The sequence below is a fragment of the Gopherus evgoodei genome, chromosome 5 (genome assembly GCF_007399415.2).
Source record: "Gopherus evgoodei ecotype Sinaloan lineage chromosome 5, rGopEvg1_v1.p, whole genome shotgun sequence".
NCBI classification, from domain to species: Eukaryota; Metazoa; Chordata; order Testudines; family Testudinidae; genus Gopherus; species Gopherus evgoodei.
Window position 1 is genome coordinate 123376697 of NC_044326.1, and position 17488 is coordinate 123394184.

General features: G+C 43.5%; 1 protein-coding gene across 7 annotated transcripts in view; it reads left to right on the forward strand.

The window, feature by feature from the left end:
- FAM13A (family with sequence similarity 13 member A) overlaps nucleotides 1-17488 on the forward strand; it is a 224449-nt gene that overhangs the window by 35005 nt on the left and 171956 nt on the right. For all 7 annotated transcript variants that reach the window (XM_030564851.1, XM_030564850.1, XM_030564847.1 and 4 more), the window contains one exon: nucleotides 970-1150. In XM_030564851.1, coding sequence (XP_030420711.1) covers nucleotides 970-1150 — 181 coding nt within the window. The remainder of the gene's footprint in view (nucleotides 1-969; nucleotides 1151-17488) is intronic.

Below are 17488 nucleotides of genomic sequence, written 5' to 3' on the forward strand. Positions count from 1 at the left end.
GGTACAAAGAAAGAGGTGTTGTGACTGGTGAAAGAGGAAAGGGGAGAAGATAGTCAAGTACAGTAGAGAGGGGGAGAGGGGAAAGGGAAATCGTAGCCCCCCCGCCCTCCTCCCCACAAAAAAAGCCCTTAAGAAAAGATGTGGTGATATGTGGGAAGGAAAGTGTAGTGAAACCAAGAAGAATAACACAAAGGTATGAACATGCAAATAAATCCAATGCCAAATAACCAGTACAGAATAAACTACAGCGAGGGTGGCTCTGAGTGTTGTGATGGCAGTTTCGCTCTGGTTAGTCCTTAAGCTCAGGGCCAGATTTCTCATTAGGCACAGGAGGGCATATGCCAAGGGGTAGCAGCATTCTAGGGGCACCTAAAAGTTAAAAGTAGGTTAAAAGTTTCATTTTTTACAGAAAACACGGTCAGTTGTAAGGTGCGGGGGGGGGGGCATTGAAGATGCTGTGCCTGGAGGTGCCTGAGTGTAAATCCAGCCCTGCTTCAGTTGAGAGGTTTCAAGCAAGTGTTTCAAGCCCCGATTATTTTATTGCTCAGAATGCATTTAGTGTCCTGCCCAAAGAAATTTCAGTCTAATAAGATGAACAGGAAGTTCCTATATACGAGTGCCATGGGTGCACTGTTTGGAGAGGTGGATTAGAAAAAGACAGGCTGATTGAATGGTAAAAGTTTGTTTTGAGGCAGGATTTGTGGGCAGAGGTTTGTCGCACAGGCATAACTGCACCGAGTTTAATTGAGTTAATCTGGATTTAATCCTGTGTAAATAAGGGCTGGTCTGCACACAAACTTGCATCAGTTTCCAATTTAGTTATTTCAGTGGAGGTTTGTGTGGAGATCAGCCCTTACAAAAGAATCTGATCCTGTCTATTTAACTACTTTAGTTAATGTCCATCAGTAAATTGGAGGTGATGAAGGATTGAGCTCAGAAACCATGTTCTCCTTCCCCTCTTCTTCCCAGATCCTAGAAATGATGCTGAGAAGGAGAACAACTTGAAAGAACTCATAAAAGAGCTACCTGATGCCAACTACTGCCTGCTGAAGTACCTGTGCCGGTTCTTGACCCGAGTTGCAGATCATCACACGGTGAACAGAATGAACATTTTCAGTCTGGCCATCATTTTTGGACCAAGTTGTTTTCAGTAAGTTCATGTGGTTTTTTTCCCCCTCCTTTCTGTCACTTCAGCTGAGCACATTTTGAAGCAGGTGGCAAGAGACGCAGCTCAGAATTCTCACCGTTTCCGTTGATCCTATAAATTCCCTAAACAACAGATGCAGACTTTAAGGGTAACATTTGCGGTTTGGGTTGTCCTTTTGGGGTAGGGGGAGGGAATTTGTTGGCATTTTGAAACACTTTTTTTAAGCAGTTTGTTAGGTGATGTAAACAGGAGAAAATGGAGCAGAAAATTCCCCAAATTTTTAGAAGGAAGAAAGTTGCATCTACACAACATTCTTCCTTTTCTGCCACACACCATGGAGGCTTCTCTGCAGAACATCTAGAGAGAGGGCATTTAGGGAAGATGGCATCACAGGGCAGCTGGTGGATGCTGCCTGCTCCAGGCTTTCAGGTGGCGAGACAGGCAAACCCTCTTGATTTAGGAGTGTGTGATCCAGATCCAGTGGCGCTGTGGCGCTGATGGGAGCTGTGCTCCTAGAGGGCCCAGAGACCTATCTGGAGGGATGCGGCTCTGCAGAGAGCGAATGGGAGTTGCCATGAGATTCATTGATTCTGCTGACTGCTTTCGTCTGGTCCAGACTCCTCCTCCTTTCTTGAGGCAAGGATGTAATGGACTCCTCCAGGGCTAATGTGAACTTCTGCGTACGTTGTGAGGGAGCTTCAGATCGTAGGGCCTGCACAGAGATGCAGAGTTGCTTCCTACTCACTTGTTCTTACAGCCATTAACCTCCGTGATTCAAAATCCCAGGTGGTTGTCAGAACAATGATTATTTTAGATAACTGCACTGCATTAAGTGATGAGTGTTCTCAGTCAGTGCTGCCTGGACATCTGCTAGGAGAGCAATACAGCAATACACAGACAATCCAGGAAGGTTTTGGAGAGTGGTGGGGACAACTTCCTGGTGCAATTACTGGAGAAACCAACCAGGGGCTGTTCTTCTCTTGACCTGCTGCTTACAAACTGGGAAGACTTCGTAGAGGAAGTAGAAGTGAGTGGCAACCTGGGCAGCAGTGACCATGAGATGGTTGAGTTCAGGATCCTCACAGAAGGAAGAAAGGAGAGCAGCAAAATCCGGACCCTGGACTTCAAAAAAGCAGACTTTGACTCTTGTAGGGAACTGTTGGGAAGGATCCCCTGGGAGGCTAATATGAGGGGGAAAGGAGTCCAGGAAAGCTGGCTGTAATTTAAAGAAGCCTGATTGAGGGCACAGGAACAAATCATTCTGATGTACAGAAAGAACAGCAAATATGGCAGGTGACCAGCTTCGTTTAACAGTGAAATCTTCGGTGAGCTTAAACACAAAAAGGAAGCTTACGAGAAGTGGAAACTTGGTCAGATGACTAGGGAGAAGTATAAAAATATTGCTCGAGCATGCAAGGGTGTAATCAGGAAGGCCAAAACACAACTGGAGTTGTAGCTAGCAAGGGTTTCTATAGACATGTTAGCAATAAGAAATAGGTCAGGGAAAGTGTGGGACCCTTAAGGCATGGGGGAGGCAACCTAATGACAGATGATGTGGAAAAAGCTGAAGTACTCAATGCCTTTTTTCCTCAATCTTCACAGATGAGATCAGCTTCCACGCTTCTGTGCTGGGCAACACAGTATGGGGAGGAGGTGAGCAGCCCTCAGTCGTGAAAGAACAGGTTAAGGACTATTTAGAAAAGCTGGACATGCATAAGTCCATGGGTCCAGATCTAATGCATCCGAGGGAGCTGAGGGAGTTGGCGGATGTGATTGCAGAGCCATTGGCCATTATCTTTGAAAAGTTGTGGCGATTAAGGGAGGTCCCGGATGATTGGAAAAAGGCAAATATAGTGCCCATCTTTGAAAAAGGGAAGAAGGAGAACCTGGGGAACTACGAATCAGTCAGCCTCACCTCGGTCCCTGGAAAAATCATGGAGCAGGTCCTCAAGGAAACCAATTTGAAGCAGCTGGAGGAGAGGAAGGTGATCAGGAACAGTCAACATGGATTCATCAAGAGCAAGTCATGCCTGACCAACCTGATTGCCTTCTACGATGAGGATAACTGGCTCTGTGGATATGGGAAAGCAATGGACATGATATATCTTGACTTCAGCAAAGCTTTTTATATGATCTCCTACAGAATTCTTGCCAGCAAGTTAAAAAGTATGGATTGGATGAATGGACTATAAGGTGGATAGAAAGCTGGCTAGGTCGTCAAGCTCAACAGGTAGTGATCAACAGCTCGATGTCTAGTTGGCAGCTGGTATCAAGTGGAGTGCTCCTGAGGCCGGTTTTGTACATCTTTATTAATGATCTGGAAAATGGGATAGATTGCACCCTCAGCAAGTTCGCAGATGACACAGCTGGGGGGAGAGGTAGGGTCCAGTGTGACCTAGACAAATTGGAGAATTGGGAAATCTGATGAGGTTCAACAAGGACAAGTGCAGAGTCCTACACTTAGGATGGATGAATCCAGTGCACTGCTTCAGGCTGGGTACCGACTGGCTAAGCAGTAGTTTTGCAGAAAAGAACCTGGAGATTACAGTGGATGAGAAGCTGGATATGAGTCAACAGTGTGCCCTTGTTGCCAAGAAGGCTAACGGCATATTGGGCTGCATTAGTAGGAGCATTGCCAGCAGATCAAGGGAAGTGATTATTCCCCTCCATTTGGGACTGGTGAGGCCACATCTGAAGTATTGCTTCCAGTTTGTAGCCCCACACTACAGAAGGGATGTGGACAAATTGGACAGAGTCCAGCGGAGGGCAACAAAAATGATTAGGGGGCTGGGGCACATGACTTAAAAGGAGAGGCTGAGGGAACTGGGCTTGTTTAGTCTGCAGAAGAGAAGAGTGAGGGGGGATTTGATAACAGCTTCAACTACCTGAAGGAGGGTTCCAAAGAGGATGGAACTCGGCTGTTCTCAGTGGTGGCAAATGACAGAACAAGGAGCAATGGTCTCAAATTGCAGTCGGGGAGGTCTATGTTGGATGTTAGGAAGCACAGTTTCACTAGGAGGGTGGTGAAGCACTGGAATGGGTTACCTAGGGAGGTGGTGGAAACTCCATCCTTAGAGGTTTTTAAGGCCCGGCTTGACAAAGCCCTGATTGGGATGATTTATTTGGTGTTAATCCTGCTCTGAGCAGGGGTGTGATGGGGTCCGCTTACCCTGCACTACCACAGACGGGGTTAAGCCCCAGGTATTGACAGCAGAAGTCCCGCCTCCCTGGCAAGACTGGGCATGCTCCAAGTGCTCTAGTAGTATAAAGGGAGAGAGACCAGCTCATTCTGGGCTGGAGACCGCAAGGGAAGGACCTGCTTGGGAAGCTCCTGTGGAGAGCCAGCCACAGCCTCTGACTATGCTGTGCATTGAAGCTGTTCACGGCCCGCCTGCACCCCAGTGACTGGAGCAGACCCTGGAGATGACTGGACCTGCTGAACACAGAGGACCCGATGTCTCATGGGAAACCCCAACACAGACTCTGGTAGGAAGTGACCCAGGGAGGGTGCTAAAGTGGTACCTGCTGCCCGAGGAAACTCAGCATGTTTCGGTAGGACCCCCCCACTGAGTCAGTGGCAAGCTGCTCTGCCACTGCTAGGGCCCTGGGTCGGGGCACAGTGAAGTCGGGTGGGCCCAAGTCCCCCCTACTGGGGCTATCAAACCCCAACGTTATAGACTCTGGCCACTAGGCCACGCTACCTGGTGCCAAAGGGTTGTTTTGTAGAATTTGGCTGTTAGGCCACGCCACCCTACACCAAAGGGGGCATTATAGACTCTGGTCATTAGGCCATGCCGCCCCACACCAAAGGGGGTGCTATAGACTCTGGCGGCGAGGCCACGCCACCGTACACCAAAAGGGGTGCTCTAGACACTGGCTATTGGGCCACACCGCCCTACACCAAAGGGGGTGCCATAGACTCTGGTTGTTAGGCCATGCCACCCTACTCCAAAGGGGGCGCCATAGACTCTGGTCATTAGGCCACACACCCCTGCACCAGAGAGGGTGCTATAGACTCTGTCTGCTAGGCCACGCTGCCCTGCGCCGAAGGGCTGCTTTGTGAACTGTGACGGATAGCCCACACTGACCTGACCCTAGGGGCATGGACTGTCACAAGGGAGTTGGACTAGATGACCTCCTGAGGTCTCTTCAAACCCTAATCTTCTATGATTCTGTGTCAGATTATATTTGTTTGAAACTTTAACCAGCCTGTTTGTGGTGGTGACATGATGTGTTTGGTTTCTTAGAGTTGAAGAGCTCATAAATAAACCTGAAAGTTACAGATAATCTTGTAATTTTTATAGTGTTAGTTTTCATTCATTACTGGAATCAGAAAAAACAACTCAGTACCATAGGATTGCAAACATTGGTTTATACAGAGTCACATATGTGAGTCACCATTAAGAAGCTAACGTTTACCAGCACTTACACACAGGGATAGAAATGGTCATGAATTGTGTGACTGAAGATTTTTATTGGAAAACGCTGCTTTGTTGAAACTGAAACTTTTCCTGGAAATTGGCAAGTTTCAATGACACTTTTGTTGGGGAAGGTTTCTAAGGTCCGGGATGGTATTTCTGGTCAGAACACTCGCCTGGGTAATGGGAGACTCAGGTTCAAGTGTCTGCTCCGAATCAGGCAGGACTTGAAGCTGGGTCTGCCACATCCCAGGTGAGTGCTCTGACCACCAGCCTCTTGGCTAGTTTGGGTTGGATGTGTCTTTGTTTTTTTGTTTTAAAAAAATGTTGAAAAGTCTTGGTTTTTTCTTTGATGTGCAACAGGAATATATCTGAAATCTCAAAGCTTCGCAGGACAGGAAGAGTGCTGCCACTCAGCTCTAGAAATGGGTATCACAGCGGCTATGCAGGACACTGAATATTAAAAAAATTGTTCTTTTGGGGCTTCTTTTTGTCATTGGAATCTGTGGTCTTGTTCATCAATGAGCAAGCAGAGAAGTTAATTTTTTTAACAAAGCAGAATAAAAAGCTTTACAAGAAGAAAGTGAAGTTCTGCATTATAGCCTTCAACTCCTCATGACTCCTCGTTCATTTTCTTAATGAATGACTCTCAAGATGAAGTGTCCATCCAATGATGTATTTTGGTGAGGAGGGAAGGAAAAGGTAGCATGACCCACAGGTGGAAATGGAAAACTTCCAAAGAAAAGCAGATAGGTTTGAAATCCACTGAAGTATTTGGTATGCTAGAGTTGAGGGATGTATCTGGACACAGGGCAGATGGGGATGCCTTTAGCCTAGTGTGGATTAGATTTATTTGCTTAAAATTTCCATCATTGCTGCCAACTGCACCGTGATAGCAATGGGGAGTGCTGGCATAGATGGTGGCCTGGTAGCTACTGGCATTTTAGATCTGCTCCGAAAGGGTTGAAGAACCAGGTGGTTACAGTGGTGCTGTCTGGTCTGTACTAGAGCTCTGCCACTGGTGTTGGCAATGGTCAGAATTTAGAGACAAAGGAAAAGTGAGTGTTATGCCAAGGAAAGTGAAGTGCCATGTTTCTGTGCGTTTCCACCTTTTTATTCACTATTTCTCAAGTGGAAAAAAAGGAAAGATGAAAATACCAGGTCAGTGTAGTTCTCCGTACAGAAAAGATAAAGCCTCTATGCCTAGTTACTGTTGTTTTGAGGTCGAAGTGACTGAGAGGACATGGGGCTGGTCTGTATTCATTTACAAATACTATATGTTACCCAGTGTTGGGGATGGTAACAGTATGACTGTAAATGAGTTAGGAGAATGTTTTATACGTAGGCTGGTTTAGTTTAATGGCAGGGCTGATAGGAAACGAACAGGAAGGCAACACAGTGGCCCCAGATGAGCAGCCTCCTGCCTGAGCTATTAGCTGGGAAGTACTAGCAAAGTAATAAGCCTTATTTTGCCACAGCTGGCATCCAGAAGCTCAGAAGGACACTAAGCAATTCAATAGTCCCTCTCTTGGGCAGGGGAGTCATTATCAGGGAACTGTCCCTTGGGAACAAATTGATACAGAGACATGCTGGAGGATCTGAAAAATCAAAACCTTCCTGGCCCCCTGCCACAGGGTAATGGGGCTTGGGTAAGACAGACACGCCTATAAGCTTCTTGTTATGCTTTGTTTCAGCTGCTAAAATTAAACAGTACTCTGGTTTGAGAAAAATGTCTGGTATTCACTGCTGATGCTAATCTCCCAAAGGTAAGACATGCAGGTGCCGATCCCCGTTGGCTTATTTTTCTTCTTAGCTTTTGACAGTTGGCTGCTATATCTTTACAAGATCAAGACATGTCAGAGAGAAGAGATGTAGATTCTTCTTATTATAAGTCCACATTTATTTTCAACCCAAGAAAATTCTTTTAAGCATTTCATCAGACCCATTCTTCTAGCAGCATGGTGCTATTGAAGGAATGGTCCTCAGCTGTTCAGGGATCTGCTGGTAATAGGTAATTATACATTACAGTGAGGAGAGAGAGTTCTAAACCATGAGCAATAATTCAGATTTCTTCAGCCCAGTTCTCTGGTTGTGTAAGTGCATGAAACTGAAAGTCAGTGGTATTGCATCCTGTTCAGCTCTCCTGGCTAGCATGGAAGGGGAATGTAGGACCAAGGCTCTGGCCTCACACTACCCTTCCCTACCTTTTTTGCATCTAGTACCAGAGGCACCCCAAACGTATCCTGTTTTTCAGCTCAGGAAGCGCTAAATGTCGGCTCATGGATGGTCACCTGTACGGGGTGCAGTGAGGAGGGAGGCTCCTTGCGCTGCCTCTTCTCCTAGTCCCCCTTTCAGAGTTCTCTGGCTAACAGAACACTGTGTGTCACCCCAGGGTTTCTGTCCTGAACAAATCTATCTCATTCTGAAGTAGATGAACAATATTGTTGGTCTTTTTCCCCCCCACACAGAGGTTTGTGTTGGGAGGGAGAAGTTCATGCATCCAACTGTAAGTGCTGATATAAGTTGTCCAGTGATGCTGGTTACATTGCTTGGAAATAGTACAAGAGAGTTTCCTAGTCTGATCTGTGGAGGGGAGCTTAGTTAGCAATGGGATATTTTCCTCTGACGCTTCCCTTCTTCTTTAGCTTAGCTTGCCCAATCATCCTCTGAGCACCATACTCCTAATCAGGCCTCTTCTACTTGGGAGGGAGAGGGTTCATGGAAGGTCTTCTACAGGGGCTGCGGTGCAGAGATGGAGCTGGGATGCAGCTGCACACTTCCATTTTACTCTGCAGAGTCTGCCGACAACCGAGTTGATATTCATACCTAAGTGAGTGCTGCTGGAAGGGTCCATGCCTGCATGTCAGCTAGAAAAGGGAATTTTGTGTAACAGGATGGGCGGTGAATGGTGGCTTTCTCCTGTAGGGGTGAAGGGAGGAGAGAGGAGGAGCATGCAGGAACTGACCATGCATAGAAGTAGAGCATCTTGCCAACATGAGGATCTGTGGGGATTAGGAAATTCTTCCCTTTATGGGAGATGCATCAGATGGGAACTCCATAGGTGAGCTTCTTAGAATCACCTAGGTCCTCTGTACACCTCCCATGGCTATATCCATAGGAGGGCATAGTGTGGTCCCTCCAGTGTATGTCTGTTTTTATTTGGACAAGGCCATACCACATGCCATTGTAAAGCCAAGAAAAATATAATAAAAATGTAGGTTTCCTCGTCTCCCCCAAAGTCTTGTCTGCAATCGGGAATTGCTCCGATTAAGCAGTTGATGGAGCTGTGCTGGGACTGACCCCTAAGAGTAGACAAGGGCAAACCGAGTTTTGCAGTAATTGAGCTAATCAGGTTTTACCCCGATTATAGGAAGAGATAAACCTACATGAGCTCTGTCTGTGCAAACCCTTGCATGCCTTTATCTATGCTTGGGAGTCAGCATTGATGCAGCTGTATCTATTGCTGAATAAGGCTATTCCTGAGTGTGGGCAAAAGCTAAGAGTTGCAGACATGCTGACTTGTCCACTGAGGAGTGGAGCTGGGAGGAAGAGGAGTTCAGTAAATCCTAACCACTAATTCCAGTTCCAGTATAGTCCAAAGTGAAATATTTAGTAAGAGTGTATTTTGAATTAGGAAAATAAGGGATTTATTTTTGTAGCTCTGATTTGAATACTGTTTTTTGTAATACTCTCCTAGTTCCTCGAACATCTCTTCCATTTCTGTCAGTCCTACTTCATAATCTATACATCGCAGCAGTTGTTTGAACTGGTGGAGATTTTCATGTCCAAACCCTTGACTTTTTTTCTTAATTTCTTCATGTAAAGACGGAGGCAGACTAGGAGCACGCTGGAAGCTCTAGCCCCCATAAGACAAAAGAGAAAATTGCATTCTGACATGAACTAGGAGAATAGAAATAGCAGTTAAGGCATCAAAAGTTGCAGAACTGCCCCAAAGTTTAAGCTACTAAAAATTAACAAATGCCAGAAATGTGATACTGGTGTGTAAATAATTATTAGATCAATCATGAGTATTTTTTTACATTGTTGCTTTTCATGCTGCATGACAATTTCCCCCTCGCACCACTTCTTTTCTGTTGACACTTTTACAGTGCTCACTGACTACTGTTAATTTCCCAATATTGATTAAGAGAGAGGTCAGTGAATGCTAAAGTGATTTCTAGTAGTGTCAATTACTTGGTGTTTGTTTCAGACCTGTTTGTCGACTAACAATTTAAGGCCTTGATTGTTTTATGGATTGTTCTACAGTAACATTTCTTATTTGAGTTTGATTGCATGGTAAATGAGTCCCGACTAACAATTTAATCGAGTGGTTTTTTTTAACAAATCTATTAAACAATGAGCAAGGCTCTCAGTGTCAGCAACATGGAGATCTATTTTTATTAGTAAATTAAATGCTAGCCAAAACACTTGGTCAGAACAATGCACTGTGCTCATTTGACTTTCTTGTCTCCTTTGGAACGCAGTTGCACATGTATTTGTGAACTGTCACAAAGTGTTGCAAAGTTTTAGCACCCGGTGTAAATGGGGCAGAAAGAGAGAGCCTTTAGAAAGATGTGCCCAGCTGAAATAAATAGAGAAGACCTTGCACAACAAACTAATAATTGGTTTATAAAATAAAATGTAGCCATGGACAGCATCTAGCCTTGAATATCAGGGCTGGTGGTGGCCTAGTGTTCCTGTCATATTCTACAATTAATAACAATAAAACCGTGTAGCTATGTAGAACTTGGTGTCTGGAAGGACATCCAAATAACTTTTTGAGCTGTATTTAGGAATCTCTCTGTTCCTCAGTGGAGTTAAGCCATCTTCAGGGTTGAATGTGACAACTATTACTATTAGTGCACAACAACCGACATACCCATTTAGAACAGGAAACAAAGAAAATTACTCCAGCTAGTTGCAACTGACAGGAGACTTTGTAGGCAGAGTGGGCTGATCCAAAGCCCACTGAAGCCAATGGGAACCTTTTGTTTGGTTCAGGCCCATTATGATCTCGCTAATTGGAATATGGCTGAAATGCTGTTATGGCTAACACTCCTGTTTCCATAGGATCCCAAAGAGCACGTGTGATTATGACTGTAGGTTTGTGTGTCATCTGAAAGACACCACAGTCCCTCTAACACCATGTTGGGACATTTCGTGTGTCTCCCAAAAATTCATTAAACAAAACATGACTTTTTAATTAACCACAGTGTCTTTCACTGGTTCAGAGCAGCAGCAACAACACAAATAAAGTGACAAAGTGAATTGTTCGGCACAGTGTGAGGGATCCTTATTTAAGCTACTTTATTTTGGGATGTTGTCTCCAGATTCCTTTCAACTGCAACTGACTGCCGTAGAAACTGTCCCACATCTGAAAGGTTTTGCTTACCATGGTTTATAAGCTCTATGCTCCTTCCCTGTAATTTTGAAAGGATATGCTTAGCCATTGAAACTCTACCTTGTTTATAAGCTCCACAAAACATTTTGTAAACTCCATAAATAGCCTTATTCAAGGAGTTTGGAAGTTTGACAGAGCAACATTTGTAAGCTCTGCAAACCAAACAGCTTCTATTCTGGAAACAGCTCTTTAGGAAAGTATAATTTTATATCTTCCTCTGCCAGCTGGTAAACTCTGGTCCTGTATAATTTTTTCTTGAAATCATAGTTAAAAACACGTTTCTTTCTTTTATATCTTCTGATTTTTCTGCTTATTACTTCATTCTGCATTTGCATTACTTAAATCTGTAAATTGGTGCATGAAGGTCTATGTGAAAGCTCCTTTATGGAATGATGATGTGATGGATCATCAGGAAAGACAAAGCTGCCACAGTGATGAAATTTAAAATGGTTCAAATTGTGAGTACCTTTGAAAGCAGATGGATGAGATTTTAAAGCACAGTATTAAAAGGCGCTGAATGTTGTTGTTTTTTCTGCTTGCTAGATATTTGCCCTTTTGTGATGACAAAATAAGTCTAATTGCCGCAAGTGGAGGTTTATTATTGTGATGGACAAGAACATTTTTCTTTCTGATATTATTGTTTTGCAGCTGGGTTCCATAAATAGGCATTGTGCCCTTTTCTTGTCCCTTGTGTATTTCTTCTTTGTTGATGGTACCGGGAGAACATTTTCCAGAGGATGTGATAACTCTTCAGAAGAATTTTGTACATGTCCATTTGGTTGTTGTCATACATGGATTTTGATGCCTCAGGATTTTATAACACATCTTACACATTTTATAATAGGGAACGGAGGAAACTTACAGAGATCAAATGGGCAACAAATATTGGCTGTTTAATCCAATCGCTATTGGTTCACCCCTACAAAAGTATGCAAATGTTTGATTTCAGGAGGATTACTTGTGCTGAATAATTTTTTTAGGATCTGCCCCTATGAATATCTGAAATATTTCATATGGAGGATTACTGTGGGTTCTGAATAAGAGTCCTCCCCACTCTGTCCCCTTAATCAAACCTGTACGGCCTAGTACTTTGTACAACTCTCAGTTTGTGCACCTGCAACTAATAAATTGCAGCCTACTTGAAACCCACTCACAGATGATAGTGTGGGGCTGCGCATGTAGGAAAAAAACATCCGTTGGGGTTTCTTTTCTTTTTTAGTGAGACGTGTTCTTTTGCTTGGGCAGGTAAGTTTGGACATTGACAGATGCCCTGCTAGGAATAGGGTTGAAGTCATGGCCAAACAACAGTAGTTTGACTTGTGATCTCTTGGAACTAGAGAGGGTGCATATTCTCCTGTTTCCCTGCTCCCACAATTCTCCTGCACTCCAACCCTGGGCTACGGGGTTTTAGGCCAACAGTGAATTGCACCATTGCACAGACTGCACTTCTGCTTCATTTATTTGCCCTAGATAACTATTTCACCCACATCTAAATCATCATACCCCCCGGTAGATTGCCAGGGTATAAACTCCAATGTGTGTGTGTTTTAAGTAAATTGTCTCTGGTTTACTCTTGCATCACTATGTCTGAAGAACGCAAGGAAACGGAAGAAAAGGTGTGGAGCTAGACCGCAATGTAACTCTAGTAGTACAAATGAACCAAATTAGCTTTTCAACTTCTGTTTACTGGGAAGACTAAAATCTCTGTGTAAAAAAACAAAATGGGATTTTAATATTTGTAATGGGTGAGACTCAGATTTGTTTTCCCCCTCTACAATTTGTCAGGCATTTCTTGGGATTCCAGAGTGGAATGTATTGATTGTGCAAAAGGGCTATTTGCTGTACAAAAGCCAAGGATCCAAACTGTGCTTTTGGTTTATTACTTAATTTGCAAAAGTTAAAAATGTGACGTAAATTTCAACAGGGGTTATTCATTTGAATTGTAACTATTTTGGCTGCTGGTGACGTTACGTATACAGACATAGTGCACAGACTATTAGAATGAAAGTAGTCTTTCAAATTAGAATTGTCGTGTAACTTTTAGCGTTGGCCCCACTGCTCCTGCCCCTGCAGTGAGCTCTACACATCTGGACTATAAGATTGAGGCCTGGGTATTCATTAAAAAAGATACCTCAGAGCATGAATTGATGTAATAGTCACTATCGCAAATTAAGCTTGGAATATAACTCCCGTTATGTACTGTGCGATTGACACTTGTTGAAACTTTTTTGAAAAACTTTCCTTTTGGGGTGAAACTCTTTAGGAGCTCACTCCAGATCAGGGCTGGCACCAGCTAAGGAATCAGGTGCTTGGGGCAGTCAATAGAAAGGGGCGGCATGTCTGGGTCTTCTGCAGGAATTCGGTGGCGGGTCCCTCAGTCCCTCTCTTCCTCTTTGAGTTGCCAATGAAGAGGAAGAGAGGGTATGAAGGACCCGCTGCTGAAGAGCCGATCAGCTTTTTTTTTCCCTGCCCCTTGGGGCGGCAGAAAACCTGGAGCTGGCACTGCTCCAGATATTTTTTGTTTGTTTGTAATTTTGGGTTTGAAGAAAGCAATTTAATCCATTTTGAGCTGCTGAAGAATAAAGGAAATATGTTTTTAAACTAAAATATATAACTGCCCTTTTTTTGTTGACTGGTAGCCCAAAATCACTTAGGCCTGGTCTACACAGGGGGGTGCGGGAGGTATCGATCTAAGTTATGCAACTTCAGCTACATGAATAACGTAGGTGAGGTCAACATACTTAGATCTACTCACCGTGGTGTCTTCATTGCGGTGAGTTGACTGCTGCCGCTCCCCCGTCAACTCTGCCTGCACCTCTCATGGTGATGGAGTACAGGAGTCAACAGGAGAGCATTCGGGGGTTGATTTATCACATCTAGACTAGCCACGATAAATAGACCCCCACTGGATTGATCGCTACCCGCCGATCCAGCAGGTAGTATAAACATACCCTTAGACAAAAAATTCAGAGGAGGCATATACCTAGTCCTCAGAGAGGAATAGTTATTGTCAACTGTGAAGGAAGAAAATTCTGAGTTTAAAATAAAATTACAAGAGTTGAAATATTTGCTTGTGAGCCTGAAGAGTAGGAAATGTCTAAGACTTTTGCAGAGTCTAAGGAAGTCTTGATATAATGAAATCCAAATGCTACAGATGTGGGTTACTTGATAAAATCGCCCAGCCAGGAGTAAAATTCTGGTCCTACAGCTCCAAAGCACAGGCCCTTAATGCTTGAGCTAAAAAAAGAACTTGTTATCAGGCAGTAGAGCTAGGCCCCATATCCTATGTGTGGGCCAGCACTAGAGCCAGACCTACATACAAACATCATTTTGTCACAGGCAGGTATGAGGGGATTTCTGAACATTTGTCCTGCCTTGCTAGGGGTTGAGCTGGAATTAATCCCTGGTGCTGCTTGGGAAGAAGCGTTGTTGATTTTTCCTGTGTATTTCTCCACAAAGATGTGACCAAAGAGTATGATTTTCCTTCTCTTGCTAGACCCAACACTAGTCAGGACTTTAGTACTGCCGCAGCTACAGCAGCTCACTCCTCTGGTCCCCAGTGATCATGTTCAGCAAAGTAGGATTAAGCATTGTTTCTGCTCCCCATTGAACGGCTCATCAGTGAGGTATGAGGGGAGCCTCTGTAGCCATTCCTTCTCTGTGATGCTACTGGAGCCTTCATTGAGATGGGCAGGGCTCACAGGGATTTTCCTCACAGGGCAGGGATCAAAAGGAGTCTGTTTCTGGACTTATTGCAAAGTTGGATGGCTGTGAGTAGGAGGAGAGGAGAAGTAGAAATAATGAATGTGTGTGGGGGAGTTTCAGGGAGTCCTCTTTGTTTCTTTTTCCCGTTCACAAAAATACCAAGTTTTGGGCATTTAATTTCCTTATTTCAATGCCATGTTAGGGCAGTAAACTGCAACATGGGAAATACCAGAAAATGAAAAATCTAAGATTCTCAGAGAAGTGTCAAATCATTCCTGTTTCACATATCTATATAATAACTATTATTAATTAGGCAGTTACATTTACAATTTACTACACAGTTGGAGTAACCTGGAGGAGGTAATGTTATTCTGAGGGCCTTAACTTTTAATATTGTCTGACTTTTTTCGTGTATAAATTATTAAATTGCCATAATATAATTGTTGGCATCTGATTATTAGTTACAATACTATAATCCTGTAAGATGCTAAGTGAGTTCTGGAAAAGTTGTTCTTGAGCAAAATGGGACTGAGTCAAAAACCCACTGAAGTCAGAAGAAAGATTTCCATGGACCTCCGTAGACTTTAGATCAGACCTAGTGTTCGCCCTCTTTGGGGAGTTTCAATAGCGCAGGAAGTTCTGGCAGGGAAACCAATTGTGTGGCCAGCACTGCTGTAGACTCCGGATGAGAACAACATAACCTGAGGCAAAGCCTAAAGATTTATCATTTCTAAAGCATTCCAAAGTTAGTTCTATTCCCCAGCAATGTAGCATTTTAGCAGTTACCTAAGTGGAGGTGTTATTTTTTTTGTTTATTTGTTTATATTCTGTGCGTGGATTTATTGTTTTTGAAGGTGAGGGATGAATATTACTGGCTGGAGATTAAAGTTTTCACGTTAGTGCTCAGTCGTTGACCTGTAACACACCTGTTAGTGTAGACCTAGGCTGCTGCCTCAGACTACAGGCTGCCTCTTGTGTGTGGTTAGGTGTTAGTCTTGTGATGTGAACCCACTACCAGTGTAATTTTCACTCATAACCTCATCCAAACTAGACTATCATGGCCTTAGAGGCAGTAATAATGTTTTAGGGGGGGGGAAAACGTTCCCGAAAAGTAATTTGTGGGTTTTTTTGTCTTCTGCTGAACTCTAGGTTATAAATGCTCAGTTTACAAGTAAAGAAGCATTTACTTTTCTAACTGTCAGCTCTTCAGACTCACCCTGCAATCAGAGTCATGGTTTATTTCCATTATGTGCATCAGCACTGCTAAAAAGGTTCAAGGTCTCTGGTTACAAGGTAGGGCAAACTAGGCCCCTGGTCACACCAGTTGTTGGACTTACAACTCTGTTGTTATTGCATGATGCCCTCGGTGATCTTTCGGTTGTGGTGTAGAAGTGCCAGTGATTGGATTTTAGTAAATCTGAGGATGCATGAAATGGAATAGAATTCAGCTCATTCTCTCTTAGCTCTGTCAACTCGGAAGGAGGAGCAGAAGTAAAGTGCAGTAAAAACATTATTTTTCTCACTATTGTTGACAGATATGACTCTGAATGCATGAAAGGAACAAATAGTTGTTGTTAAGAGTAGAATTGCATTGTAAAATTGTGTGTCTATGTAAATAAAATGTCTGGAATGTTTGTAGAGTGTTAGTGGAAATCTGAAGTAATGTGATAGCCAATGGGAATGAACATAATTGATTCAATAGAAATCTAGCACACTACTACTTATAATTCAAATTATTAATGTTAGACATAGGATGATAACACCAAAATTGCACCCAGTCATGTTCCTAACTAACATGAAAATATTTGCAGGGGTGCCATTCCTCTGGTGCATTTTATAGGCTATTGCATATCTAGGTAGATTATTTTTTATATTTGCCCCACTTGTTGAGTTTCTGTTGCACAATTGGGTTTCAGTGGTAATTATCAGATGTCTGTTCTATCACTTGACCTCCTGTATATGAAATGAACTGGTGACTAGTAAAGATTGCAATGCCACTCGTGGAGATGGTGTTACTGTGTCAGCGTAATGGGCCACTTACATCAGTGGGAGGCAAATTTAAGTGTAGATGCATGAACAACTAGGGCAATGCAAGGCAGCTTTTGTGACATAGCTTAGTAGTTTAGACCAGATCTAAGACCAATCAGAGAGACTATAAAGGCTTCAGCCAACTCTAGGCCTACATATCAACTGAGAGTCTCTGAGGCTTCATGCTGGTGGAATGTTAATAAAATTGCAGTAAAATATATAGTGTTTGGACTTTTCTAAATGCTGGTGAACAGATGACTGTAATACTCATGCTAATCTCTGTATTTCTCCTGCTGAGAGTAATATCTGTCCATGTGTGTTATATAATTCTCATATGTCTGGGACATTCTTCATGGTAATGAGTCATTGCTGAGTTTTGGGTACACCACTTAGACGAGAGAGTGGTCAGTTGATGCCCATTAAAAAGCAGCATGTCCAGAGGAAACTCCTTGAGTCTCAATACAATAGGTAGCAAACAGCTTACAAGCCTTACAGGACAATGCAGAAGGGGGAACTCCCACACAGGATGACTTCACTGAAGAATTATCTCATGGACTCCCCCCATCACCTTTTGCATCTGTGAGCACTGGGGTCAGAACAGTCATATGGCAGGGTTTTGGGGTAAAAGCTGACTAATGGAAGGAAACAAGTTTCTTTTTACCAGACTGGGTCCTACAAGGCAATGACTTTGTCTGCCAGGTAAAGGACCCTTGGCTGCCACAGCTGGGATAAGCCTCAGAAGCTGAACCTATAAGACTTCGTTACTTTGATCAGAAGTTTTATAAAATA